We start from the raw sequence: 27,784 nt of genomic DNA, 5'->3' as shown, positions 1-27,784 counted from the left end.
GGATAAGGTAAGTGAGAAGTGCAGGTCTTCTTTCCAAGAAGCTGAGTTTTATAAGTTAAACTTGTGTTTGAAAACCTAAAAGTGCTTATAATTTGAAGGCTTTTGCATTCAGAAGTGTTTAACATTAAATATGTATATCTTGTAAGATTTTGGTAGATTAATGGCTAGCAGAACAGTTCTTTTTAGGATAAGAGCTACTGCAAGTGAGCTTTGTATGTTTTGAAGTATCATTTTTTGTGATTTTCCACAATAAATTGGTGGAAATGGTGATTAAAAACTTGTAGCTCTTCTGTAGGATTTCTTTTAACTTACATTCAGAGAGTTGTGTCTGCTTAGGAGTCTTGGTATTTGAAAGTACAGTCTTGAAATATGTAGGGCAGTTGATGCACTAATTTGGTGAGTTTGTGGCTGGAGATGTTGAGGGAGATGTGTCTTGCCTGCAGATGGTTTGATGGTGGGGTTTTGTATTAGTTTTTTTCTTCCCCCACAATAACTTTGGTTATTATGTCCTTAAAATTTAGTGTAGTAACAAAATATTAAAATAAATTCAAATATTTAAAACTGTTTAAATAGCTTTGTTAAAAAAATTAAAGGTAGTGTTCACTAAAGTGACAACTTACAGCCATGTACTGGACAAACTAAAATCTAATGAAGATTTAAAAGAACCTGCTAATTAATGTTATCATTGGCAATTCCAAAAAATCTGGGGAGAGAAGCCATCTCCCCTTGCACTCCCATTCCCACACTCCAACTTTTCATTACTATTTGTATAGTATATACCCTATTAATCCAGTGCAGTTTTCATGGGATAATTATACATGAAAGTGAGAAAAGGTTTTTGCACAAAGCTTGTATCTAGTTTTGATAGAATAAATGCTTGGTATAGACTGTTCTGAGAGAGGCAGTCTTGTGGGGCATGTGTTTGACCAACACATTTTGGTATGATTTGAATTATATTGAATTAATTGCTCATAGAAAGAGGTAAAATGGGTGGAAAGAGAATGTAAAAACCCAAAGAAGGAATTCATTTTGGTAACATGTCATTGTTAAAGAAATCAGTTGTTGCTCAATTTGTCTTAATTGATACTATTCCATAGATGTTAGAATTAATTACTACATAAAAAAATCACATGATTTGATAAATGTATAGTGGTTGCACCAAGAATGAGTAGATTTAATACCTTTTCTGGTTCTAGACAGTATAGATAGGATGGTAAATACTGAAAGCCCATCAGAAATCCTGGCAGTATTTGAAATTATACTTATCCATCCAACATAACACACTCCTAGCTGCCAGAATCTCTGCTGTTGGCCATGGATATGATTGTAGTTTTTTGGGTTTTTTTTTCCTGCTTGTGACAATCTTTGGCAATTCCAATGACTACTGATTCCCATGCTTCACAATGTTACAACATTGATATTCCAAGAGCCTCCAGCTGCTTGGCAGTGAATCTAAAGCTCCAGAACTGAGTCAAGTGTAGCATTGTTTTAGCCTTCAGAGGGAGGGATTGGGACCCTTTGGGGTTAATGTGGTGGAGGAGCTGATGTGGAAAAATGTAGTTAGGACACTATAGGGATGATTTGTGCTCTGCATTTAATGGGTTTATTTGTGGTTTGCTGTCCTGTGATGAGAAACTCTAAGGACTGGCAGGACAGAATCAGGACCTGTGATGTTGTTGTGCATTTAAAAATTTCCTACATTTGTGAAATCACTATTGAAAAAAAAATATGCTGAATAATAATTATAAATAGCTGTATCTGTAAATACTGATGAATTTCTAGTTCATTCCAGTGGAGTATGGGGTTTTTTGCCTGTCATACTCCTTTCAGCCTGTTTCCTGCTGTTCTGTCTTGATTCATTAGTCAAGGGTCATTAATTAGAATTAATCCCCTAAGTATAAAATTACTCCATTAATAATAAAAATAAACCCAATAGTCAAACAAGAAAGACTTTATGGTCAAAGTTACTTTTTTTTTTCTCCTATTCCAGAAAAAATTGTTTGCTTGGAATAGCAGAAAAAAATAGTTACAAAGGAATTTTTTATAAAAAACAAAATGAAGGAATTTTGATCTTTTCAGGTGACTGTGACATTCTCAGTGAAAAGCAGTGAGTGCCTTTTGTAATATTTGAAAGGGGAAGTATGAGCTTCAGACTGATAGTGTTTAAATTTCTTTTCTGATGTGTATGGTATTCTTAGCAGTGGTGCCTTTAGACTGCTGGGGACTGTATCTTAAAATTCCATTTATTGCTACAGTTAATGTATTCACATAGTAAACTATTCATGCTTTTCTTATATTTTTAAATAATACCCACATTTTGTTGGCCTCTGTATCTGAGTAGTTATCTGTCCTTAAAGTAATCAGCCCTTCAATTTTCAGCTTTTTTTCAGCAGAACCTGTGTAGCTGGTGTAACAGTAGGAGCTGCTTTCTTTAAAGAAATAGTCTGAAATATTTCTGTCCCTCTGTCACAACCTAGACCTGTCCCATGGATGTGTAGGTGTGTTCATGTGGTAATCTCATCCATGGATATACCACATGGGCAGTGCTGAAGGCTCCACAGTCAGCAGATTGTATCCAGGGATGATGCCCAGTCTGTTAGCTGAATGAGGCATTAGATGACTATAAATAGGATAAGGCTCTTTTTAAAATGCCAACTTTATCAGTATTTTAACTCCCTTTGTACTGATCTTATGCCTGCACCAACACTTCTTGTACCAGTGCTGTTGTTTTAGTCTTGTTGAACAGCTAGTAAGGAAATGTTGCTGTAAGTTCAGTAACACACCTCGGCCACACCTCGAGTCCTGTGTCCAGTTCTGGGCCCCTCAGTTTAGGAAGGATATTGAGGTCCTGGAGCAGGTCCAAAGGAGGGCAACCAGGCTGGTGAAGGGACTCGAGCACAGATCCTATGAGGAGAGGCTGAGGGAGCTGGGGGTCTTGAGGCTGGAGAAGAGGAGGCTCAGGGGAGACCTCATCACTCTCTACAACTCCCTGAAAGGAGGTTGGAGCCAGGGGGGGGTTGGGCTCTTTTCCCAGGCAACTCTCAGCAAGACAAGAGGGCAGGGTCTCAAGTTGTGCCAGGGGAGGTTTAGGTTGGAGATTAGAAAGAATTTCTTTATGGAGAGGGTGATCAGCCATTGGAATGGGCTGCCCAGGGAAGGAGTGGATTCTTCATCCCTGGAGATATCCAGTCCAGAGACTGGATGTGGCACTGAGTGCCATGGTCTAGGAACCACAACGGTGGTTCAAGGGTTGGACTTGATGATCTCTGAGGTCCCTTCCAATTCAGCCAATTCTATGATTCTATGATTCTATAAAGCTTGATCCCTATAAGAGGTATCCCAAAGTCATATTACCAATGTAGACCTTGATTTAATAGTTTCAGTGACCCTAATTTCTCATCTCAATAGTATTTTTCATCTGATTTTTTTTATATTATTCTTGATCATCAAAGCAGCAAGTATGGGTTTGGGATTTTTTTTCTTACAACTTTATAATCTTTAAGAGGAAACAAAATTATTGCTTTAGAGAAGCTGGAGATACTCAATTTGTGAACTGTCACCACATTTAAAAGTCAATGTTCCATCAGAAATCCTCCCTGTGGTGCAACTTGAAAGTCTGTTTTAATTCTAAAAATGTTATTGCCACAGGGGGGTAGAAGATCTGCATGAAAAAATGGGGATCTGAAAATGAGCCCCTCCAGGATCTGATGGAAAAACATTGAGCTACAAAGACAACAATGATGGTATGTTTGTCTATAATCTCTTAAATTTTTTTTTCTACTGGGAAGTTCAGTTGACACTATCATATAAATTGATAGTGAACATTAAGGAGGGAGGAGGTTGAATAAATAGTGAGATTATGCTTAACTCTTCCCCTGATTTAAAGAAATGCATGAATAAAATATATATTTTAAGGCAAATCTTTCAGTGGAAAGCTCATGTTACTACTAATACTTTGATCACTGTGGGAGCCAGCTTTGTGTATCTATGTAAACTCTTTACTCATTACCTGTTCTTCTTTCTGCCTATGGGTGCCTTCTCTCATTATGACTAAAACTGCTTCTTTCTGACTTCATATGTGAATTTGAGCCTATGAACTCTTTTGTTTGTCTCAGATAAGTTTCCATCAGCTGTTAAATCTCATATTTAAGAACTTGGTATTAGATCTAGTTAGAATTTTATCATTGATTATGTGTATGTGAAGGATACATAAATCAATGTTGTCCTTCATTCTGTCCAGACATTATTTGCTTAAGCTGCCTCTTATAAAAATGAGCTAACGCAAATACCTGGGTATGTTTTGGTAGTGTTGATGTGTCCTATTGACTGAACTTCATTTCCTTACACTGACAGCTTGAGGAGAGTTTCAAAAGTGGAGAGCAGTTTCCTTTAGGAGGCTGTGTTGACTACAGACAAGTGTGTGGACATTCTGACTTGGTTAAACTCTCAGCTTGAGCTGCTGTCACCTTCATCAAAGAGCTAGGATGAAGCCCATTAGCTAGATAAAAGCAAGATAAAACTTTGCAGTACTTTTTCTGTGCAAGAATTAAATGTCTAATGTGCTAATGGTTTAAGAATTTGTCCTTTGAACATGAGCTAATTTTATTTTGACACCATGCTGCTGCTACTTTGGTGTGAATTCTCACCCTGCCAAGAAATCCATTGCATTTTTGCTAATTAAATATTGATGACAGTGAAACAAAGCAATCCCCCTGCCATAACATGTGCTGTTGCATAGCACTTGGAGCAATTACACTGAGGGAAGATATATCTGTTATCAGTAACATTCTTAATTCAGAAAAAAAAATCAACTGCACTTTTAATTTTATGTCATCTGGGCTGGTGTTTCCTTTCTGAGAAGTTAATGAAGAGAGCTGTGCAGCTGCTCTATGGATGATTATATTTTCCTGTAGCAGCCTGATGGTGGGGTCTAGTTCTTTCTAGATTTTAGGTTCCTGCCTTGCTGCATTCAAAGCTCCATTCTCACTAAAAGAACACTGCAAGACTTAAGTATTTTGTAATAAAGCCTCTCTTAACCACACATTTCAGGCATAATTTTAATTTCCTGAGACTGATATGGGGCTTGCTAGTGTGGGACATTACAGCTTGGACTTCAGATGTGCTCTCCTCTAAACTCCCAGCTCCAGTTGCAACTGGGACTCAGCAGTTGTAGGATGTTACAATGCAAACTCAGCCACAGCATTTTATTAATGTAAGCTGAAAAATGTTGTGGTTTGTGTCTTGAAATTCAAATGCAACGTGGCATGTCAAAACCATCGTGTTACGAGTGCACAGGGCTTGGTGGTCTTCTTTGATCACAAAAATAGCCACAAACTTGAAAGTAATAAGTCTTAAAAGTTTTCTGCGTATCAAAAGGGAGATTGTAGCTGACAACAAATTCTAGGATCACATTAAAGCCAGGTGTGTTTGAGCAGGACATTGTTATAAAGATTCAGTGGGCTTTTAGAGTAGACATTTGTTGTTATATGAGAAGTCTTAAAGAATTATAACTGCTAGGTCCTAAACAGACAGATTGCTTAATGCTCATAGTTCATATGTCAGCCTACTACCAATTTACACTGTCAATTTTATAAAACCATGTAGAGTGCTGATTTATAATTATAATTTATAATTATAATAATTTATAATTATTATAAACCTGATTTATAATTATCTGCTAGACTGCTCTAAAATGAAAGAATTTCATTAAAAGGCAGGGAAGTAATTTTATTTTATTTTATTTTTGACACAGCCAAGTTTTTCTTATTGAGCATTCACAAATGTATGTCAGAATGTAGACTTTTTATATTGAGTAACTCCTTTTCTCTTTGTCAAAAGTAGTATAAAATCTGAGAATAAATTCTCCTTTCTGTGTGGAATTGTCATATGAAATTGTCATATGATAAGTGACACTAGGATCCTGCATCCATTTAAAGATGCAGATTGGGAGGGACCCGTGGCTTTGGTATTAATAGACTTCATGTGGTGGTGTCAAGGAGATAAGCTTGGCATGATCACTGACCACTGTCCTCAGGATTTCCCTAGTTCTTCCAAGGACACTTTGTGATTATTTTATTAGATTTGCAGTTCTTTACTGAGGAATCCACAGTGGGTGGTAATAATTATACTGACAAAGGAGACTGCTGCATCTTCTGAGGTGTTTCTGGAATTTTAACTGTTCAAAATCTTGCTTTTTTATCATATTACCCTTGCAGTGTGGTAATAATAGTTCACAGTTTGATAACCTGCTGGTTAGGACAGCAGCAACTTCTGTAATGATTAGATATGAATCTCTTCAGGACCCTGGGCAAAGCCAACCTTGCTCTAACTATTTAAAATTGTAGGGTGGTTTCAGCACTTGGAATAAGACATGCCTGGACTTCTGAAGTTACTTGAAGTTTCTTCTTAGCTTGTTTGGCATTCCAGCATTTTTTTCTCTTACTATTTGCAATTTCTCATGTAGTTTGCAAGTACTGCCCTCAGACAGATTGCCATCTGTCCTTGGTTGCTTATTTAAATGAAGGCAAAGGTTTGTCAGGGTTGTGGGAAAGGCAGTGTTGCATAGGAGGCTGACAATTTTGCTGTTGCCAGTGGATGTTGTATTAGTTCTGAGGACTGTTCAAGGAAAATGCTTAAGATAATTGAGGGTCCCATTCCCATACACTTCTCCAAATCTACTGAAAACTTGGGTTTTTTTATTTTTTTTTCCTATTTTGATTATCTACATGTGCTGTCTTGCATAGTTAATCACATCCAACTTATTCTCTTGAGTTGTCTTTCTCTTTCTCAAAATAATCAGGATGAAGTTGAACTGGTGTATATTGCAAACAAGTGAAGCTTCTGTCCTTTAATGGGAACCAAGTTGCTGAGTTCCCTGAACAAGAAAGCATGAATTTATACAGTTAGGGATCTCTTATCTACCAAAGATTCTGATGTGCACAGGGATGGAGGTGCTGTCAGCTGAAAATGCAGTTACTTGTTGCTGTCTTGAAATTATTTAGGACTTACACTTTATACATTGCTGTGAATGGCAGCTTTCCTGCATATTAGAACATGTTGACTTTTTTTTCTGGCAATTGGTAAATAAAGCATGTGAGGGGGGTGTGGGTCTACCTGGCTATCGTGGCTGCTGAACTTGGGTTTAAAAAAAAAATGACAATAAAGCTTGGTCTCTGGACACTGAACAAAACAAACAAAAAGATAGGATAATAAATTGATTTGTCTGACAAAGATTGATGCTGTTCAGAAATCTGTCTCTATATATTTTTAATACTTTTGTCATGACAGAAGAATAAGTAATGTGCAATTTCACTTGTCCTGTGAAATTTATATTAGAGTAAATATTTCTTGCCTCATTGGGCCACCCACCACTCTGCATTATTTTTTTTTAATCCCTTTTTGTTAGCTTCCTGTCTACAAAGGAGGCTTTAAAAGAGATTAAAAACTTAAGTGCATGTTTACTTCCTTTCCTATTGACTAATTTTTTTCCCCCTGAAACCCTTAGGATTTTATTAGCATGACAAATCAATTAGTGCTCAGTGTAAAGTACTGGAAATGTAGTTCAAACAGAACTGGGAAAGATCACATGTGTTATGCTTCAGTATTATACTTGTATAAATAATTTTGGCATGGGTCAAAATGATTCCTTCCTAGATTTATTGTAGTTGCTCACATTCTAACCTTGACAGTGCAGAGCTTTGGCCTTTTTCCAACTAACTTAGAAGCCCTTGGGCATCCAGTGATATTCTCTGTGTACAGTCATGGGGAGGAAAAGAACCAGAATCAGGTGCAGCTGTTCCGAGTCCATTCATGTGAGTTTGGCAAACAGTGTGCTAAGTCTGTGCTTGCAGTAGTAATTAAATGCTGCTTAGAAAATGAGTATTAAACCAAGAGCTTGATCTTTTGTATTGCATTCCAGACACGTGGTGTTTGTAAAAAAATTACACACGTGGATTCCTTGAATAGACTTATTCATGTAGTCCACATATCTTAGGCAAAACCTCATTCTACCCATAGGATATGGAGAGAACAATTTGGATGTGAGTCAAGCACTTCCCTTTGTGACTGGAAGTTGCAATCAGTAAACAGTTCTCCCTGAATTGCCTAATGAACAGGAAGGCAACAAACTATGAATGCATCTTTTCTAAAGTATGCAGGTGTGAGCTCCTGTTGGCACAGGTCAGGATCTTCAGAAGTGTTTAGTGTCTTGGTGCACCTTTTGGTCTGGATCTAATCTGACAAGCTGTTCTTAACTGGGATTTGATGGCTGTGGATCTAACTGCTTGAAGAGAAGTGGGGGTAAATTAAGATTTTTACTAACAGCAGGACAAAGTGATGTGAGTACACAGTTGTTTCAGTACTCTGTAAGCTGAACCAGTGGTGTTGCTAAACTACACTGTGTGAGGTTTACACTTTAATTCTTAGGATATTTTAATGTAGAGCTATAAAGTTTTATTGTGTATTTAAGTGTCTGTCTCCTTCAAATGCCTTTACTTGTCCTTGGGTTTGTCTCCTCTAGAAAAATTTCTAGAAAAAATACAGCAGAGTCCCCTAGTGGGAAAATGCTGATGGAAGGAATTCTTCTTAACACTGCTGTTCCACCTCTCTGAATAACATAAGCTGACAGGACCACTCTGCTGTTGGCAGAGCTGTATCTGCATGAGAGCTTTTTGCCATCACAGCTGGCTGGAAAAGTGCCTTTTTTGTACATGCTCCTGGCTGGGAAGAGCTTGGCTGGCAAAACTCTAGCACAGACCCTCCCTGAGATACCGTGGCTTGAACGGGAGAATGAACCATCTCACTCGCAGGTCTTGAGGACATGATGAATAATTCTAATTCCTTACAGCCAGGAATGAGATGAGGAAATTTGACAAAACGTTTTAATTTATTTGTGTGCACGAGTATGGTCAGTACATTGTGTTCTAAAGAGCTCTGAGGAGTGTGATCTGTCAGAAGTTTGAGTCAACCAGCTCAGTCTACCAGGTGAAGGTGATTTATGCTGGGTGCTATCTTCTGATTTCTGAGCTGGGGAAAATGCCTCTGAATTCCTGCTGGTGACCTAGATGCTAGGACTACTAGAACTCGAGAGGGGAAGAGATTCCTTCTTGTCAGGTTGATGCAGCTGGTGCCCTTTTATTTTTTTCTGAGCGGAGCTGTGGTTTTGTACAGGGGACTCTCTTTGAGCAACAAGTGGTTGCTTGATCCTTTGAGTGACCTGGGGTGTGTGGCCTTGAGGAAGAATTCCTCATGTCCCATGGCCGTGCAGAGCTCCTGGAGGATGGACTTTGCTTTTCTTGGCAGAGCAAAGATGCACTGTGCTTTTCTTGGTGTGCAGCCCTGCGGTTCTGCCCCGGGAGGAAGCAGCCGGGATGCACGGGGAGCCCCTTCTTGTGCCTGCTGCTTCTGTGCCCAGGTGGTGGAGGTTCCTAAACCGGGTTGTCCTTCAGGTGAGAGAGGACTTAACCCTAAAAAGTGCTGCTGGTAGTGGTTTTTAATGAAGAAAGCAATGAAACTTTTCTTTTTTCTTTCCCCTTTTTCTTTTTTCCCCTTTTTCTTTTTTCCCCTTTTTCTTTTTTCCCCTTTTTCTTTTTTTCCCCTTTTTCTTTTTTCCCCTTTTTCCTTTTTCCCCTTTTTCTTTTTTCCCCTTTTTCTTTTTTCCCCTTTTTCTTTTTCCCCTTTTTCTTTTTTCCCCTTTTTCTTTTTCCCCTTTTTCTTTTTTTTCCCTTTTTCTTTCTTTTCCTTTTTTTCCTTTTTCCCTTTTTCTTTTTTTTTTTCCTTTTTCTTTTTTTCCCTTTTTCTTTTTTCCCTTTTTCTTTTTTTCCCTTTTTCTTTTTATTTTTTCTTTTTTCTCTTTTTCCCTTTTCTTTTTCCTCTTTCTTCTTCTTTCTTCTTTTTTCTTTTTTTTTTTTCTTTTTTCTTCTTTCTTCTTCTTTCTTCTTTCTTCTTCTTCTTTAATATTTTTCCTTTTTTCTGTTTTTTCTTTTTTTCCTTTTTTTTCCCTTTTTTTTCCTCCCGCCCCCCACCTCTATATTATATATACAATAATATATATAATTATATAAATATATACACACAAGGGATGGCGGCTTTGTCTACCTGAAGTGCCCGTGGGATCAACCCCGCTCCCGACAGGGAGACGAGGCGGATTCCATTCAGGAAAGTTTTATGGCGAAATATCTCCGGGAGAAAACTTGCTACCGCCTTCCCCCGGCGGGGACCGTCATGCTTCTCCTGAGGGGCTTTCTCGGGCAGGGAGCGTCCCCGGGGCGCCTCGCTGCGAGCGGCCGTGGGCAGCGGGGTTAAGGCGGTGTCCCCGCCCGGGGCCACCGGGTGCTCCGGGTAACGAGCGCGTCCTTGGCTGCCGCCGCCTCAGGGGACGCGGGAGGCGGAGGCGCGGTCCGCGCCCTGCCGCACCCGCACCTCGCAGCGCCCCGGGGCGCGGGCGGGCGGCCGGCGGAGCCCCGGCGGCTTTTCCAACCCCCGCCCGCGGGCGGCCCCGCCGGTGAGCGTTGCCCGTGGGCGAGCGAGTGCCGGCGGCGGGCGAGTGCCGGCGGTGAGTGCCGGCGCGGCACTTCCTGTCTGAGGCCGGCGGCGGAAGGATCGCGTGTGCCGCGCTACCCCGCAGGAAGCGCTCCCGCTGCCGCCGCCGCCGCGCCGTGCCCGCGCTCTCCTTCCCCGCCGCTCCGGGACGCGGGCGCGCGCCTCGCCGCCGGCCCTTTGCGCGTGCCCGGCGAGCGCTCGCCCGCCCGCCCGGCGGCCCGGTCAATGTGAAACCGCTCCGGCAGCGTAAACATGGCGACCTCCCTGCATGAGGGGCCCACGAACCAGCTCGACCTCCTCATCCGGGCCGGTAAGCTGCGACCGCGCGGCCGCACCGCGTTCGGCGGGGGCGGCGGGATGGAGGAAGAGGGAGAGAGAGAGAGAGAGAGAGAGAGAGAGAGAGAGAGAGAGAGAGAGAGAGAGAGAGAGAGAGAGAGAGGGGGGGGGGGGGGAAGCGGCGGCTGCACGCCGTGCTCCGGCGGCGGGCGGGGAGGCAATGGAGGGCAATCAGGAAGTGATCACCTTGGCAGCGGCCGGGCCGGCGTGCGGCGGGAGGCGGCTCGGGGCACCTGCCCTGGGCGCGGGAGGCCCCGCTACCGGCGCCAGCGCGGCGGAAGTTGCGGCGGGGCAGGCGGAGGAGTTTTGCGGGGTTTGCGCGGCCGGGGCAAGAACCAGGAAGTGTACGAGATTGTTGTCCTCCCGTCTCCCCCCCGCCCGGCCCGGCCCTCCGCCACGCTGCCTGAGGGGGCAGGCCGAGCACCGCCGCGCTAGTGCCGTGGCCCGGGCCCCCCCCCCCCGGGCTGCGCACCGGGGCGTCCTTTCCCCCCCCCCCCCTCTTCCCCTCCCGGTGCCCTTTTAAACTCTGCGCGGTCGGCGGCGGCCCACGTGTGCGGTGGCGGGGAGCGTGTGTGTGGGGTGTGTGGGTTGGGTTGCGGGGGTTTGGGGAGGGGGGGCGGGGGTGTAGGAAGCAGCGCGGAAGGGGGGGGGGGGTTGGCGGCTCCCCCTCCCCCCAGGCGCGCTGCGTAACGGAAGCGCCGCGTTCCCCCGGGGCCCCCCGAAGCGGGCGGGGCGGGGCTCCCGGCGCGCGCCAATGAGGGGAGCCGCCGTTGGGCGGCGGGGGAGGGGCGGGGCCGGCGGCCGCCAATGGGCGCGCGTCGGAGCGGCGGCTCCCCGGGCGCTGGCGGGGAGCGCGCGGAGTTGGAGGGAAGCGGAGTGTAAACACGGAAGTGAGGGACACCCCCCCGGACACCGGGACACGCGTGGCCTCTCCACCACCCCCCACAACCCCGGGAGGAGCCGCCGTTGCTGCACCCGTAGCCGTTTCTCCAAGCGATCGGATCTTGCAGCCCCCCCGTCCCGCCCGGTGTCCCATCAGCCGTTCATAACGGGGACGGCTTTGGCCTCCTTGGGTTCTGCTAAACCTGCGCCTCCTGACAGCCTCCGGTGGTCCCCCCGCGGGGCAGCCCTGGGGAAAACGTGAGCGCTGCTCGAAATAACGGGGGTGATGGCAAACCCGCAGCTCCCCACGGAGGGGTCCCGGCCGTGGTTTCGTTTTTGTCATAGGGTCCTCACGGGGGTCCCTGCGTGCCCAGGCCACGAGCTGTGCCCGGGTGGGGGTCAGCAAGGGCGTGACAGTGCTGGCTGTGTCGTGAGGTTTGTAGGAGGGTGAAGGTGTCCTAAGGGCAAACACTGTCATAGAAACATAGAATCAGCTGGGTTGGAAGGGACCTCAGAGATCATCAAGTCCAACCCTTGATCCACTCCCGCTGCAGTTCCCAGCCCATGGCACTGAGTGCCACATCCAGGCTCTTTTGAAATATCTCCAGGGACGGAGAATCCACTACTTCCCTGGGCAGCCCATTCCAATGTCTGAGCACCCTCTCCAGAAAGAAATTCTTTCTAATCTCCAACCTAAACCTCCCCTGGCACAACTTGAGACCCTGCCCTCTTGTCTTGCTGTCACTGATGCATTAGTCACCAGATCTTCATCATTGTTTGGTTTATTTAGTGTGGAAAAAACCCCCGAAAATGGTAGTTTTTGGGAGGGAGGATCAAACCCCAGGCAGATGCCTCCTCAGCAAAGCAGTGAATAACAGGGCTGCTGCAGAGTAGGAAGATCAGAGCCTGTCACAAGCCTTGGGACACTCCTGTGTAGGACAGAGAAAGCAGCTTCCCAGGGACCTGCAGGGCTCACTGCTGGAGACCTCAGCTAGTTTGTATATTTATTTTTTTTTTTAAACTTTTGGTTGCATAGGAAACATTTTAAGAGGTTGAGTATTACATCAACAGCTGCTTAAGTCGGTGGAGTTGGGTTGCTTGGGTGCCAGCCCTTTGATAAATAACAAATGACCTTTGGTCCTGCTCTTTCTGATGTCCTTAGCCCCCAGCCAACCTCATTCTTTTTTGGTTTTGATATTTGCATTGCATCGGGGGATACAGATACCTCCCCTCCCCTGGTATCCTCATCCTCCTGCTGCCAGGAGACTGGATCTGTTTACTTATTTACATATGCAGAGGGGAGCATGTGGATTTCAGCAAGGAATCCTTTATCCTAAGGGCTTATATTAACTCTGCCTGCTTCTTCCTGTGGCTGCCGGCCTCAGTGTTTACAAAACTCGAGTGTTTGTAACCGTGGGCAGAAAGCTGGACCAAAATTGTTACTGCTCCAGCTTATCTTAATTGCTGGTTGTAAGAGCAACTCCCAGATGACTTTACTAAAGATGTGTTTTGGCTCTGGAGGTAATATTTTCTCTTCATCTCAGTCTGAAAACGTGGCTGGCAGGGAAACAAGTGTTTTCAGATATTGCTTTTGTCTTCCTTTTTACTCCTGAGCAGTGTGTGATCCTGCAGTTGTGTGCAGCTCGAAGACTGGAAGGAATAGATCCAGATTTAGGCAAATTTAAAAAAAACATGGAATTGTTCACAAGTTTCTGACAAAATGATGCCTTCCATAAAACAAGCAGTAAAGCAAAAATACTTTTTTTTTTTTTTTTTCCAAGTCAAGTGCTGTATAAAGAGAGATTTCTGGGTATTACCTATAGGGGCAATTCAACTGTTTTAAATTAAAATATTGCTTAAGCACTACTGCTACCTACCACTGCTGTTTACTGTGGTCTGTTAAATGCTGAGATAAAACAATGTGCCTGCCAGTAAACTTTAATGAGGTCTGTTAGCATATGTGTAGTCACTCTTGACTGAATTCCATGCTTGGAATTGTGAATTCTTCATTAAAGTGTAGCTCTGGTTGCCTGATGGAATTAAAGGATAAGCTATTGTAAATCAGGTGCTAGAATTAAGTGTTGACCTTGTGAGTGCAGACATTGATAGCCCTTCAGATAAAGAGGGGGGATCTGTGTCCTGCTTTCTAAAGGTACCATTTTGACAAGTTCAGTCCCTTTTTTTTCCTCTCATCATGTGCTTTAACTCATTTTGTTGACCTTGTTTTGTGCTAAAACCGGGGGCATTGTTACAAAGTGGGTGTGTTGCCAGTGTTCTCTTCTGCATAGCTAAACTACAGCCCTGTCAGACTTAATTACCAAGTTTGGTGTTTTGGAACAGCTGTTGAGAGCCTTGAATGATCCGGGCTGCTTGTTTAGAAAGTGAAGCTGGAAGACACCAGGTCAACAGTGAGGATAGGTATCAACCTGTTTAACTCTTAACATTTTTAAAATGGAAATTAGTTTCTTTTCTAAGATTTCTTTTCTTTGTTCTGCAAACATACCAGAATTTTTTAATGAACTATTTAAAAAATAAAGTGCCAAGGAATATGGTTTCTTCATAGAAGCAGTGAGATGAGCTTTGGTTTAAAAGAATGGAAGATACATGGAGGTGTTCAGTAACCTGTTCTAGATCAGTTCTGTTACCAGAGTCTGGAAAATACCCTTCCATCCATCCCTAAACTGCTTTGCTTCATTTTGGCAAATGATCTTCTTCCTGAAATGAATATATAAGGTAACAGAGCTACATCTTCAGTTGTTTACTCAAGCAGTGGAGTCTGGTTTAGATTTCTAAGTCTTATCTATGTACTCAGTGGTAACACAGTGTAAATATAACAGAAAATTTGTGAATTGGGCATGTTTAAAAAAAAGGTCACAGACATCAGGGTTTGGTTGGAAATTTTTCTGCCCACTGTGATGCTGTGCTTGTGCCTCACAACCTTGGATGTGCTACAGGGAGGATGAAGCTTGTGTGTGCTTGTGTGACACAAGCTATAGGACCCTGTAAGGTATGGCGTGGTAGGTAACTGCCAGTGGTTGTCTGTGGTGATAGCACTTGAGTGAATTGTTTTTTTGTTGTGGTTTTTTAATTTTATTTTATTGCAGAACTCTACTTTGGTTTGCTTCTTCCCCTGCCCCCATCTGTAGTGTGTGAAGTGCTACTACTAAGAGTTGTGATGCAAGTAAAGTTTCTTTGAGGGCACCTGATCCGAGTCATCTTCAACAAGAGCCACCTGGTTTTCACTTGTCCCCTCCCGTGTGTGAGAGAACCAGCTCCCCACTTCATCTTTTGAGCTATCTTTTTTGCTGTATTTCTCATCAGTGTCATGTCTCCTGAGTATTCTGACTTGCTGTCTTCTGTTAGACGTTTTCCATCATGGCAAAAATAAATGTGTCAAGATAAAACTCAGCAGTTTTCCAAATGTGTTGGCACAATAACTATGCCTGAGAACAACTGGAAACTCCTGATGCTTGCTGGCTGAGCTAGAGCCTTGAACTGGCTAAAGGAGAACGTAGCTAACTGAGAAGACTTTGAACTTGGTACATTGGTATCATTTTAGTAAATATTTTAATAGCTGTCTTTTTGGCAATGTTGGGTTTGTTTGTTAACAAAGGTAGGCAGACACCATGTGTGTTGTTCCAGCCAAAGCTAGAAGTGTTGCTGGTTTTTGCTTGATGTTTTTTAGGTGGCAAATTCAGTTGAGTCCTAAGTAACTCACGTTGGAAAAATTGTTTTGAAGTTTGTATTTTCTAATGTCAGAGGTGTTTGAGGAGTAGATGGTGCTATTTTTGCTGGAAATGGTAGGGTTACTTAGGGCAGAGGGTGGCTTCTTTGCTCTGCCATTATGGTATTGCAGCCTTACTCCCAGATGCTTGGAGGTTGTGTCTCCTTTCCTACCACTCTAGCCCCTCCACAGAATGCCATAATGCTGGAAAAGTACAAAGTTAGCTCACAGTTGTCTTTTTTGTCTTGTTCTTACTCTCTGCTGAGAACTTCCAGTACAATGTCTGAACTGTTCCCTGTAGGAAACACTTCGGATACAAAAGAAGGAAAATTTTGTGTGCTTTTAAGCATTTAGGAGTCAATTACTTCAATAAGCTGATTCAGTCATCTGAAATCTGTCAATTATTGTTTGGGTTTCTGTAAAGAAGTCCTCTATATACTGAGTCTGATATCTGCATGGAAGCAAGCTAAGTATTTGTCCCAAAAATGGTAACCAGCAGAAACAGGAATGAAAACTGCACAGCTCTTTGCTGCAGAGGAGGCAGAAGGGTTGGTTAAAAAGCTTTGATGACCTCTTTTAAATCTTCTTTTCATGCTTTAGAATAAAAGTATCTTAAATGCTGATTTGGATTTTGGTGCTAGTGTAGAATGGATACATTTAGAATGATGAGGTAAATATTGTTCCTGTATTCTGATGATCAGTGGAAAATTTTATCTGGTAGATGATGGGAAACTTGGTCATCAGTTTATGTGCAACTGAACAAAAAAAAAAAATCTAGGTAGAGGGTTTCCTGCAGTGCCACTCAGTTTCAGTGCAGGTGTTCAGCCTTTAACTCCAGACAACCTCTGAGTGCTGCTTGGGAAAGAAAGAAACAGCAGCTGCCTGGGCATGGGGACCACCCAGGACCTGGAGCTGGGGAAATGTTGCTCACACTGCACTTTTCCTGATTGCCACTGATTACCCAAGGTACAGAACACACAATAGAGACCCTTTCCTGTAGTGTAATTCACCTGTGTTCATAGCTGGGCTTTTATTGTCCCCAGCCTAGGGAAGGTGTGGTGGAATGTCAGCTCTATCAGACATCTACTCTTAAAATAAAGATCAAGTGCCTTAAATAGCATTGCAGGAGAGTGCTGTGGTGGGAATCCCACAGCAAGCAGGTGGGTCAGTCAGACATTACAGAATTTTGAATTTGTGCATCATCCAGATTGTGTTCACCCTCAGCTTCTGGCTGATGTCTACTCTGCTGGCTAATAGAGTTTTCAAGCTTTTAATTTTTGTGTTTAAATAAACTGCAGTAGGCTGGGAGGTTTTTTTCCCCGTGTGTGCCCACATTAACCTGTTTAATACTTAAGTTGGGAATGGTGTTAGCAGTATTTTCCTTGCTTTCCACTAAATGAACTTTAAGTTGTTTCTTAGACATTGTCAGTAACAGGGTTGGTGCCTTGAAGTTCTCCTAGAGAATTATTACCAAATCCTCTTGAGTTCTCAGACGCTGGAGATAGGTGACCCTGCTTATGCTAAAGATAGATTTCCTGGGCTGCTGGCTGCCTGGCTGGAGCTGCTCAGCTTTGAGCAGATGGCCTTAAATGGAAAGAGCAACTGGAGAGAGCTCTTGTACCTTAGCCAGAGTGTGGATGATGTGCAACAGGTGTTTCAGCTGTCACCCCCTTTAAAAACCTTTTCAAGGGCGAGGAATATAGAGTTGGCTGTGAAGAGAATTGTAGTTTAATTGATAAGATGGTGTGGGTTTCTTTAGTGTCACTGCTGCATTTGGGTTGCTATGATCTGCTCTGTATCAGACTTAAATTGAAGTATCTTTAGATTATTTTTGATTAACTGCTTAGTTTTCATAAACTTCCAGAACTTGAAACAAGATAGATTTTTACCTTCTTCCCTTAGTTATTGCATAGTTTGTGATTAATTTTTTAACAACAAAAATCCAACTCACAGATATTTTTAATGTAGGAAAACAAATCTGGATATATCTGTTTTGCAAACTGATCTTGTGGTTTGATATATGTATATGTATTTATGAGAGTAGAGTGAAAACGTGAAGTGAGATGACCTTTAGATTTTAATGGGATAATGGTTGGAGATGATGCTTCCTCCCTACTCTGCTGTGCTAGTTTGTAATCATCCTCATCACAGCTTGTTTTGTTCTGGTTAGCTTGAAGGCAGGAGGCAAATTGAGGAATCAGAAATCTAAATATGGGGAGTGACAGTGTTGGCTTTTCTTGTCTTGTGTCTTCCCTAAATATTTCTGTTGACAGGAACGTAAGGAAAGTGTGAAGATACCTGTTGTCAATCTTGGGATTTTCAAGCTTAAGATTGAGTAGTACAGTGATACATGTGGAATTTGATTAGTAATCTCTTCTCAAGAATTTTTTTTAATCCTTTTACAGTGGAAGCATCAGTTCATGGCAGTAATGTGCACTGCACGGATAAGACAATTGAAGCTGCAGAGGCCTTGCTTCATATGGAGTCTCCTACCTGCCTGAGAGATGCCAGGAGTCCTGGTATGTCAGCCACAGTGAACCTTTTCTCCTTCCACTAATTGGCAAAGCAAGCAAGTTGGGAAATCTGCTTTGGAGAGCTCTATGCTGTTTAAAGCATTTGCTTGCTTATTTCAAAATTACTGATTTCAGTTTTCATGTGATTCCTTCACCCTGTAACAATCATATTTAGAGAATAAATCATTTATCTGAGCCTTGGCATAGGTTGTCCAGAGAGGCAGTCTCCAGCCTTTGAGGTTGTTCAGAACCTCTCTGGAGACAAAGTCCTGGGCAACTGGTTCTAGGTCACCATGCTTGATCACAGAGTTGGACCTGGTGCCCTCCAGATGTCCCTTCTAACCTCAGCCATTCTGTGGTTCTGTGACTTTGACACTTTAAATTGCTAAAATAAGGAGTTATAAAGAAGAAACCCAATTCCCTGAGCTAAGAGAAAGGGACCGGAAGCAGAATGACCCCCCTACAATCCAGGAGTGACCTGCTACACCATGTACAGACATCCACAAATCTATGAAGCTGGATGGGATGCACCCAAGAGTGCTGAAAGAACTGGTGGTGCTCACCAAGCCACTTGCCATCATTTACCAGCAGTCCTGGATGGCTGGAGAGGTACCAACAGATTGGAAATCAGGCAGTGTAGTCCCCATATACAAGAAGGAACATAAGGGTGATCTGGGAAATTACAGGCCTGTTAGTTTGAGTTTGGTACTGGGGAAGCTGGTGGAGCAGATCATCCTGAATACCATTATATGGGGTACATGCAGAACAACCAAGTGATCATCCCCAGTCAGCCTAAATTCATGAAGGGCAGGTTCTGTTTGATTGAGCTGATCTTTTATGACAGGGTGACCCACTTATTGGATGAGGCTGTGAATGTTGTCTCCCTTGACTGTAGCAAGGCATGGAGATCAGAATAAGGAATCAAAGATTAAGCTCTAATTGGTTTCATTTAAAGTTGAGTTTAGTTCAGCTGGTGTATATTAGTGTGATACTTGTCTTAATGCCTTACAGTACTGGCAAGCATACACTATTTTGGGAATTGGATTGATTTTCTAGGTTGTTGGAGCAGAATCTTTCTATACTGTTACCCACCATATGCTCTGTTTAAAATAATATAATGTAAGACATTAAAATAATCAAGGAAAAACTTCATCAGATACTCTTTATGTTTTTCCCCTCCTAGTGGAAGTTTTTGTCCCTCCTTGTGTGTCAACCCCAGAATTCATCCATGCAGCCATGAGACCTGATGTGATCACAGAAACTGTGGTGGAGGTGTCAACTGAGGAATCAGAACCAATGGATGCATCTCCTGTCCCAACTTCCCCTGATATTCATGAACCAATGAAAAAGAAAAAAGGTTTGTATGGCTGTTTGTAGGAGCAGTCTCCCAGTTTGTTTCTGATGTGCAGATGGTGCAGTGGATGATCTGATTGCTCTGCTCATGTCATCAGACTCATGGAAGTCTGAAATGGGAGTTCTTAGAAAACAAGTCTGCAATGAGAAAAAAGAATGAAGTATCAAGAAAATGGGCTTTGCCAAGCCAGAAAAGATGATGTTTTTGTTGTGGTTTTTAAGCACAGTTTAAGAGGTGGAGGAGGAGCAGAGAGAGATTCAAAGAGGACTTGTGTGTATGTATTTGGAGAGCAGGTGGGCTTCGTGTTCTTCCAGTGAAACAACAGGCTAAATACTAACAGTTCACAGGATGAGTATGAGATCTTCATGTCAGCATGGTATCTTATTTGTCTCATTGGTGTGTGTTGGAGGAGAAACTCTTCAGAATTGTGTTTGAATAGTGTTTGAGTTCTAAGCACTCAGCTGCCAAATGAGAGGCTGGTACCTGCTGAGGTTTCTTGAATATCCAGCAGTTTTCTTAGAGGCATCAAATACAATTCACCAGACTAGGGGAGTGTTTTTTATTATAGCTTCCAGACATGTTAAGGTGGAATATTTATGTGTAATTTAGAGGAAAATTAATGCAGTGTGGTGATAAAGTGATGCAAATCTAAGATCTGCAAGGTTTAGATTTAAGAGAAGCACACACGTGTAGCAGATGTATGTTAAATAACCAAGAAGGTGGTCATTAAAGCTTTTTGGTAGTTGTAGTCATACACTGGGGGATTTTAACTATTTCTTTATATTTCACTGTCAGATTTTTATTCTGCATATTCCACTTTTATTCTGCATATGATTAATACTCCCTCCTCCCATGTTGTGTGTGCAGCTGGTCGGAAGCCGAAGACCCAACAATCAGCTGTGTCTGATGGCTCTCCAGATCTAGGTATAAAGAAGAAGCCTAGAGAAGGCAAAGGTATCTTTTTCTGTGATTAATCTTTAAAGTAATCTTGTAATTTTTAAAGTTACACAGTGTGGATATATTGTATCTGTCACAGGAAATATGCATTTTTTTTTTCTTTAAGTTTGATGGACCAGTAGACTTTTTTTATTTGATGCCTTCAAATTTGTTTGTACAAGATGTAGCACAAGGCTGTGTGGAATTGCTCTAGAAGTGGTTTGTAATACACTCTGCAGTTAATTGGCTTTCTGGTTTTTCATTTGCTTCCTGTTCATTGCCTCTTGCTGCCCTTTGTGTTGTGTGTTAACTGCTAGACATGCATTTGTTAAGTTGCTGCTGAAAGGTTTGTTCTCCAGGAGAAACAGCTAATGGGTGTTTGTAATAGTGATGGTTGAAAAGATGTTTTTCAGTTGATTCACAAACTTCAGTGGCAATATGTTGCTTGACTGGTGGCCTCTGTCTGAAGGGGAAAAACAAAGGATAGTATATTTCTCTACAGGTTGAGTGAGGGATTTTGTGCAGGAGAGTCATGCTTTTTGTAACAGTTCCCCTGATAAATAGTGGCTGCTTTCTTGAATTCCAAGCCCTTGATATTTACACAGCAGACAGGCAGACTGGGACACTGGCTTACAGGTTACCTTTGAGCTGGCATGCAGTGTGGCAGCTCTTCCCTTGGTTACAGGTGAGAAATGTGGATCTATCTCTTCCCCACTTCCTGCACTGAAAGTTGTTTGGAGATGTTGCTCTGGCTCAGAGAAGCAAAGCTCAGTGACATTCAGTGGCAGCATGCTGGCTGAAAAGTTTGCAGTGGTCAGCTCCACTGTTACTTTGGGATTTGTTTGAAAGCAAATCTCAGCTATTTACATAATTCCTTATCTGGGTACAGCTCCAGAATCATCACATTTGTCAGCAGGGCAAGGAGGAATGGGACAGACTGACATCATGCAGAGCTGGCTTATGAAAACCAGCACAAACAGGAATCAGACTCCCTGCAGCAGCCACTGTTTCCATCTTTGGATTTGAGTGTAGTAGTGGACATCATTAAAAGTTACAGATTTTTGCATCTGTACTTAGAAGTCCATTTTGTTTATTTTTCTTATCTTTTTTCTCTTGAGTGTTCTTAAAGCTTTCTTAGCTTGCTTGCTTATTCTGATTTCAGTATTACAGCTTTCCATTATCTCAACAGTTCTTTTAAAGTGTCCCAGTTCCTCCTAACTTGCCAGGCAAATAACTGAGAAAGAAGGCCTCTATTTCTGTCTCCTCTACTTCTTGTGTGATTGCTTGTTCTGTGAAGTGGGAGATGGTTCAGCTTTGGGTCTGGTGGTTCCTGGATTTATTTTTTTTTTAAATTTCTGCCCACCTTCATAACAATCTACATACTATGTCTCTTGTTCCCTCATTCCATATTTTACACTAAAACTGCCATAAAATAACTTTTTTTTAAAAAATGTAGTCTTACTTCATATTCTGCAAACTAATTTTGCTACTGGGTATGAATTTTGTTACTTATTTTTAAAAAGTACTTGCAAGTTTATGCTTTTTTACAGGCAGTGTGTTTTTGGAAAACAAGGACTTAGTCCTAGAGCTCAGTACTGTCAGCAGAGTTAAATCATGGAGCAGGGGGACAGCTGGTTGGGCACATTTGGAAAGGGGATCACTTCTTGTTCATGTTCTTTTTGCATTCCTTGTACTTTGTGGTGCAAAGTGAAGCAGCTGTAAATCTGTGCTTTGTTCAGTTCATTATACAGGAAGCACTGGAAACCTAAATATTTTTTCTTAAAGTGAGGTAGTGTTATTTTTTTGTCCTCACACAGTGGCTTGGCTGTTCCATCATGGTTTCTCTTGACATATTTTGTTTTTCATTTCCATAAACACCCTGTCCAAAGTGTAAGCAGTTGGAGGGAGTAAAATTGGCTTTGAGCCTCTGTGTAGGTGCTGGTCCCAACACAACAGTTAGTTGGTAGGCAGAGTGCCAGGTACCATTTGCATACTTTATGGACATTAATCCTATTTTGAGATGACAGCTGACATTCTTTAAGAAGCTGGCAGCTGTAATAATCAGGTAGCTGCAAAAAATTCTTTCATTGTGGAAAATCAACATGATATAGATAATCTTGTCTTGGCTCACTTGGCTCAGTGCTGGTTAGCAGTGCCTGAGACCCTTCAGGAGTGGAGATGAGCTGTGTGCTGATAAATAAGGTTTCTGTCTTCCTAGCAAGGGGCAGCACATGTTTGTCTACCAGACTGGACTTCAGGATGCTTAAATGTAAACCTGTTCAGTTAATTTATTTTACAGCTATGCATTTTCTTCCTCTGGAATTCATAAGCTTCTGCCTCCTGTGGAAAAAAAAAAGGTTGCTATTTAGGTCAATCTAGAGTATGAAGGAAAAGAAGAAATCTGCTGAGTCAACAGCACAGTTCCTGCAGAAAAATGAGGCACTTTCAGGAATGATTTATCTTGAAGTTCCCATTTACTTCCAAGCCCACATGTATTTTTGCAGAGAATCCTGGAGCATTTGGCTGTGGACCCAAAAATTCTATTTCTAAGGAATTAAGGGGAAAAAAGAAAATAGAAGAACTCCCTAGAATCTAGGATGATTTAAGGATTCCTGAGTTCTTTTGTTGGCTCATTACTCATACAAGTTGGTCACTACTCAAATAGTAGTGACACTACTGAAGTGTCACTGAAATCCAGAGGAACATGGATTTTGGTGGCTCTTGAGTTGGTACTCACTGTTTATTTGAGCATGTGGTAAAACACATTTTTTTTGCTATCTGCAAGGCAGTCTTATAGAGAATGGAAACCTTTTTTTTTTTAATCCTTTGAGGTTTTTCAAAGATAGCTAACTTCTTGGAGTCTTGAACAGTGGTCTTTAACATGCTTTAATGTATTTTAATTGTCTTCAGTGTGATGTAACAAGTGCTATGCTGGGCTACTAAATCTCAAGAACTGAGGACTTTTTCACACACAAAAATATTTGAATATCTTTTTATATAGCCCACGTCACTCCCTGGAATAGGTGAGCAAGTGAAAAGTTGGAATTAACATTCTGAGGTTACTGTAGCTCTGTCTTAGTTCTCCCTTCTCAGATAACTTGAGTTGTCTTCTCCAGCTGTACACATGTAATTTTGTTTTGTTTTGGTTTTTTTTTTTACTTTTACTGCTCTTCCCCTTTTCCTAAATGCAAATGTGACACTCTGAGTGCAGACAACCCCCACATTATGCTTTATGCCCTCCTGATAGTCACTGTCATAAACCCAATCTTGTGACTTCTCCAGTCAAAATCGAGAGCACATCTCTTGAATACCTGAGAAGTACATTAAATTCTTCTCCTGTAGGCTGACCTCATTCTGTATCCCCCTAATTGCAGAAAGACACATGGGATTTCTGCTGTGTGAATACTTGTAGCTAGAAATTGGTCTGGCTTTGCAGCTAGAAAGGATGCTGGTCACTCTGCAACATATATTTGGGAGACATCAGATGGAGGCTGACACCAGTCAGTGTAAGAGCATGAATTCCTGGACAGGAGGTTATGTTGCAAACTCAACCATAGTTTAGGTTCTTTGTTATTGGAGGTTTTTTTTTAAATACTTATTTTTATCCTGCTGTCCTTCAGTGTCATAAAATGCACTGGCATTTCCACTCCCTGTTGCAGCAAACATGAGAAGAAAACTGAGCTCTCGTCCTGCCTCTGCTGAACAGGTGGAGGCTGTAGTGACTTGCAACACTACCCACAGTTCTTTTGAAGAACTGAGAACGGGTGCTGGATTGAACAGGCTCCTGTGCTGTATAACAGATCACTTGGATTGGCTCCTTTCAGAATGTAAATATTTGTGGAAGCTTTACTAAACTTAACAGAATGAATGAGTATGTGCAGGGAACATTACATACCATCCTCTGTAATACTTGCTTGTAATGCAGGTCAGTCAGAGTTACCTACCTATGGAGAATTTCCACTTGTCTTTAGAAATGGGTTTCTCATATTTAAATCCTTTATGATTACAGGAAATACAACATATTTATGGGAGTTTCTTCTGGACCTCCTCCAGGACAAAAATACTTGTCCTCGATATATTAAATGGACTCAGCGAGAGAAGGGAATCTTTAAACTTGTGGACTCAAAAGCTGTCTCTAAATTATGGGGAAAACATAAAAACAAACCTGACATGAACTATGAGACTATGGGAAGAGCTCTGAGGTAAAAACTCTTACGTCCTTGTTATCTCATTCTTATTTTTGCCTGTTGAAATAGAACAGTTCTGAAATTTTAAGAGCTTTGCCCTCTTGCTGACCTAGCTGTTTAAAAAGCATCAGTCTCTCATTTTGTGTTGCCTTTTATGTTACCAGTTAATTTGCAGTTTAATTCCTGAAGTATGTATTTAAAAGATCAGATTTTTTTCCAGCTACTTCCTGCAGATCATTTGTCAGTGTGCTCTGCCAGCTTCTTTCTGTACCTTCTCACACTGTGGACTTCATGGTTACTTCAGATTTTCTTGTTACTCTAGAATGATGTTTTCTTTAAAACCTACCACTGTTGGTTACTACTTAATTGTACATTTCTTGCAGATACTACTATCAAAGAGGAATCCTGGCAAAAGTTGAGGGACAGAGGCTTGTTTATCAGTTTAAGGAGATGCCAAAAAATATAGTTGTTATAGATGATGACAAAAGCGAACCCTGCAATGAAGATTTGTCAATGCCCACAGATGAAAAGTCATTGGAAAGAGTGTCTTTATCTGCAGAAAACCTTTTGAAAGCAGCAACTTCTGCACGTGGAGGAAAAAATTCCTCTCAGTTAAGTTGTACCAGAACAGAAAAAGCAGTCACCAGAGTTGTGAATATTGCCTCACCAGTGCATGACACATCATCATCTCGTTCCTCAACTACCACTACTACTGTCCCAGCAACAACAGCTCCCAGGTTTGTATTAATGTGGCTCGTTTGCTAATGAGAAGCAGTTTTTGGTTAGTAAGCTGTCTTTTAGTGGTTTTGTTTTATGTTTTAAATGCTGGAAAGTGTTTCTGATTTGCAAGTAGCAGTGGAATGCTGTGGCTTATGAGATCAGAGCCAACTGCCAATATATTTGCATTTTCTTGTGTTTTAAAGTTGTGTAGAGAGAGGAAAGGGAAGACAGGGAGATGAATGCTCCTAAATTTCCAAAGTCCTCTTGCTAGATGTGCAAAAGGTTTGGGTTTTTTGGTTTTGTTTGGTGTTTTTTGAAAGATGCAATTCAAAACGTGTGAATCCTAGACTTGCCTCTCCCTGTTTTCATCTCTAGTGGTGCTCTGTGGTTTGACTTAAACCCTTTATTATTATATATATAATAATATATAAGTCAATATATTATTATTGACTTAAACATCTTTATTTTTCAGGACTGTACGTGTGGCAATGCAAGTGCCTGTTGTAATGACCTCTCTGGGACAGAAAATCTCGACCGTGGCAGTGCAGTCCGTAAACACAGGCTCACCCTTATTAACCAACACAAGCCCAACAACTGCAACAACTCCAAAGGTAGTAATCCAGACAATCCCTACTGTGATGCCAGCCTCTGCTGAAAACGGAGACAAAATCACAGTGCAGCCTGCCAAAATCATAACCATCCCTGCCACGCAACTGACGCAGTGTCAGTTACAAACAAAAACCAGCCTGTCTGGGTCAGGAAGTATTAACATCGTGGGAACCCCCTTGGCTGTTAGAGCACTAACCCCAGTGTCTATAGCTCATGGGACACCAGTAATGAGACTATCAGTGCCTGCTCAGCAGGCATCTGGCCAGACTCCTCCCAGGGTGATTAGTGCAGTTATAAAAAGTCCAGAAGTTAAATCAGACGCGACGGCTTTAAAACAGGAACGTGAAGTGAAAACACTGCAGCTGGTAAATGAAGAGAAGCCAGCAGATGGAAGCAAGACTGTGACTCACGTAGTGGTAGTTAGCACACCCTCAGCTATTGCCCTTCCTGTAACAATGAAATCAGAAGGAATTGTAACGTGTGAGAAATGAAGAATGGGTTGCTTCCAGCATGGACTTTTAGACTGTTACGGTTTGGATTATACTGACATAACTGGGGGAGGGAAGTGGACGTGATCACCAAGTCAAAAAGGAAAGTTTTGAAATGTTAATAAACATGCATATGTTGAAGACTTTCTGGAAAAAAAAAATTATTTTCCCGTGTTTCAGTGGGAATTGAACCACATTGTTGATTTGCTGACAAAACTGCTTCTTACAGTTGGGAAACAGCTGAACCTCTGGAGAAAGAAAGAGAGAGGGACTGAAAAGGGACCAAACAGTTCACTACATTACCCATTACTGAGTTACACTAAAACCTGGAACACTAAAAGGGAGTTTGTGTGAGAGGTTTGCCCTGGTTTTTAGTTTTCAGGGGGAAAGTCTCATTGTTAAAAATGGCAAATTTGATGCATTTTATATGCATACCAGCAATTACTACTGTGGGCCCACAGTACTCAACTGGTGCTATGTGAAAAACTCTGCTATTAGGTATTGTAGAATGTGAAATAAAGGAGAAGATTAAAGAGCTTCTAAAAGAAGACAGAGACCTAGAGGAATTTTTGTATCATACAGCTTAAGCAGATTGAAAATGGAAGCCTTAGACTGATTTTCAGTTATCTTTCTTGAAATAAGCTAATGGCTTGTTTGTGTAAAGCTTTTTTTATTAAAAAAAAAATTTTTAAAAAATCTTGTACCTAGCACAGTATTGTTATAGAATTACATGTAACATATTTTGTATGGTAGTTAAAAGTCTGTCTAAATTTCTTAATTGTGGACAAAATAGCAGCAGGCTTCCTGCCTTCTGCTGTAACATGCCTGTGTCTCTCATTTAGCCTTGACATCTGTGCATACATTTCAGTTTCAGCTCTACTCTTGTCACTTGAAAGGTCACGCCCAGCATGAGCTTTTGTCAGGTAGTTCTAAACCTGTAATTTTATTTTTTTTTTTTTTTTAGTTGGAGAGGGAAGTACCAGTGTTCAGAATGAACTATAATAGTTTGTATATTCAACATTTGAAGTATATTCTATTTTGTTGTACTCTTGTTTCAAAGTGTATTCAAGTAGGTTTTAATGAAATATAGAAAGGAAATTTAATGGTGTTTGGTCTGCTATTTATTTTTTACTTTTTCCTTTCAACCTATTAACCTTCTCTTCTGTTTATTTGAAATCTTCCAGGCATTCAGCCTAAGAATGATATCACTAAGCTGATATAGTGTGGAAGCTTGGAACTCATCACTGCTCCGGTGCTCCCAGCGGCTGACCAACCCTCTCACACACTACACTGAAATATTTTTTATGGAAATATCTGTGAAGCTTGCAGTAATTGATGAGGTAGCTTCTGACAGGGGCTTAGTTCTGTTAGGCTGTTGTGTTCTTGCATTGTAGCTCAGCCCATGAGGGAGCAACTTGAGCAGCTTGAGGAGTCACTGCCCTGCAGCTGACAGCTGGTGGCTTCCTGTGCACTCCCAGTTGTCATGCAAAGAAGAT

General features: G+C 41.9%; 1 protein-coding gene across 8 annotated transcripts in view; it reads left to right on the top strand.

Moving 5' to 3' along the window:
* The window catches only part of ELF2 (E74 like ETS transcription factor 2), a 37,799-nt gene extending 10,408 nt beyond the window's left edge, over positions 1–27,391 (top strand). For 5 of the 8 annotated variants that reach the window (XM_030450418.1, XM_030450424.1, XM_030450419.1 and 2 more), the window contains 6 exons: positions 17,887–18,000; positions 19,178–19,351; positions 20,216–20,302; positions 24,294–24,486; positions 24,855–25,208; positions 25,664–27,391. In XM_030450418.1, the coding sequence (XP_030306278.1) occupies positions 17,887–18,000; positions 19,178–19,351; positions 20,216–20,302; positions 24,294–24,486; positions 24,855–25,208; positions 25,664–26,291 (1,550 nt within the window). In that variant the 3' untranslated portion in view covers positions 26,292–27,391. Of the gene's footprint in view, positions 1–3,662; positions 3,744–10,698; positions 10,850–11,992; positions 12,016–17,886; positions 18,001–19,177; positions 19,352–20,215; positions 20,303–24,293; positions 24,487–24,854; positions 25,209–25,663 lie in introns of those variants that run through there. The other 3 variants (XM_030450425.1, XM_030450423.1, XM_030450426.1) reach the window with 3 other exon arrangements.
* The last annotated feature ends 393 nt before the right edge of the window (positions 27,392–27,784 follow it).

Source organism: Calypte anna, chromosome 4B (genome assembly GCF_003957555.1).
Source record: "Calypte anna isolate BGI_N300 chromosome 4B, bCalAnn1_v1.p, whole genome shotgun sequence".
Lineage (NCBI taxonomy): Eukaryota > Metazoa > Chordata > Aves > Apodiformes > Trochilidae > Calypte > Calypte anna.
The sequence above is the reverse complement of the archived record's forward strand: the minus strand, read 5'-3'. Positions and strand labels throughout refer to the sequence as shown.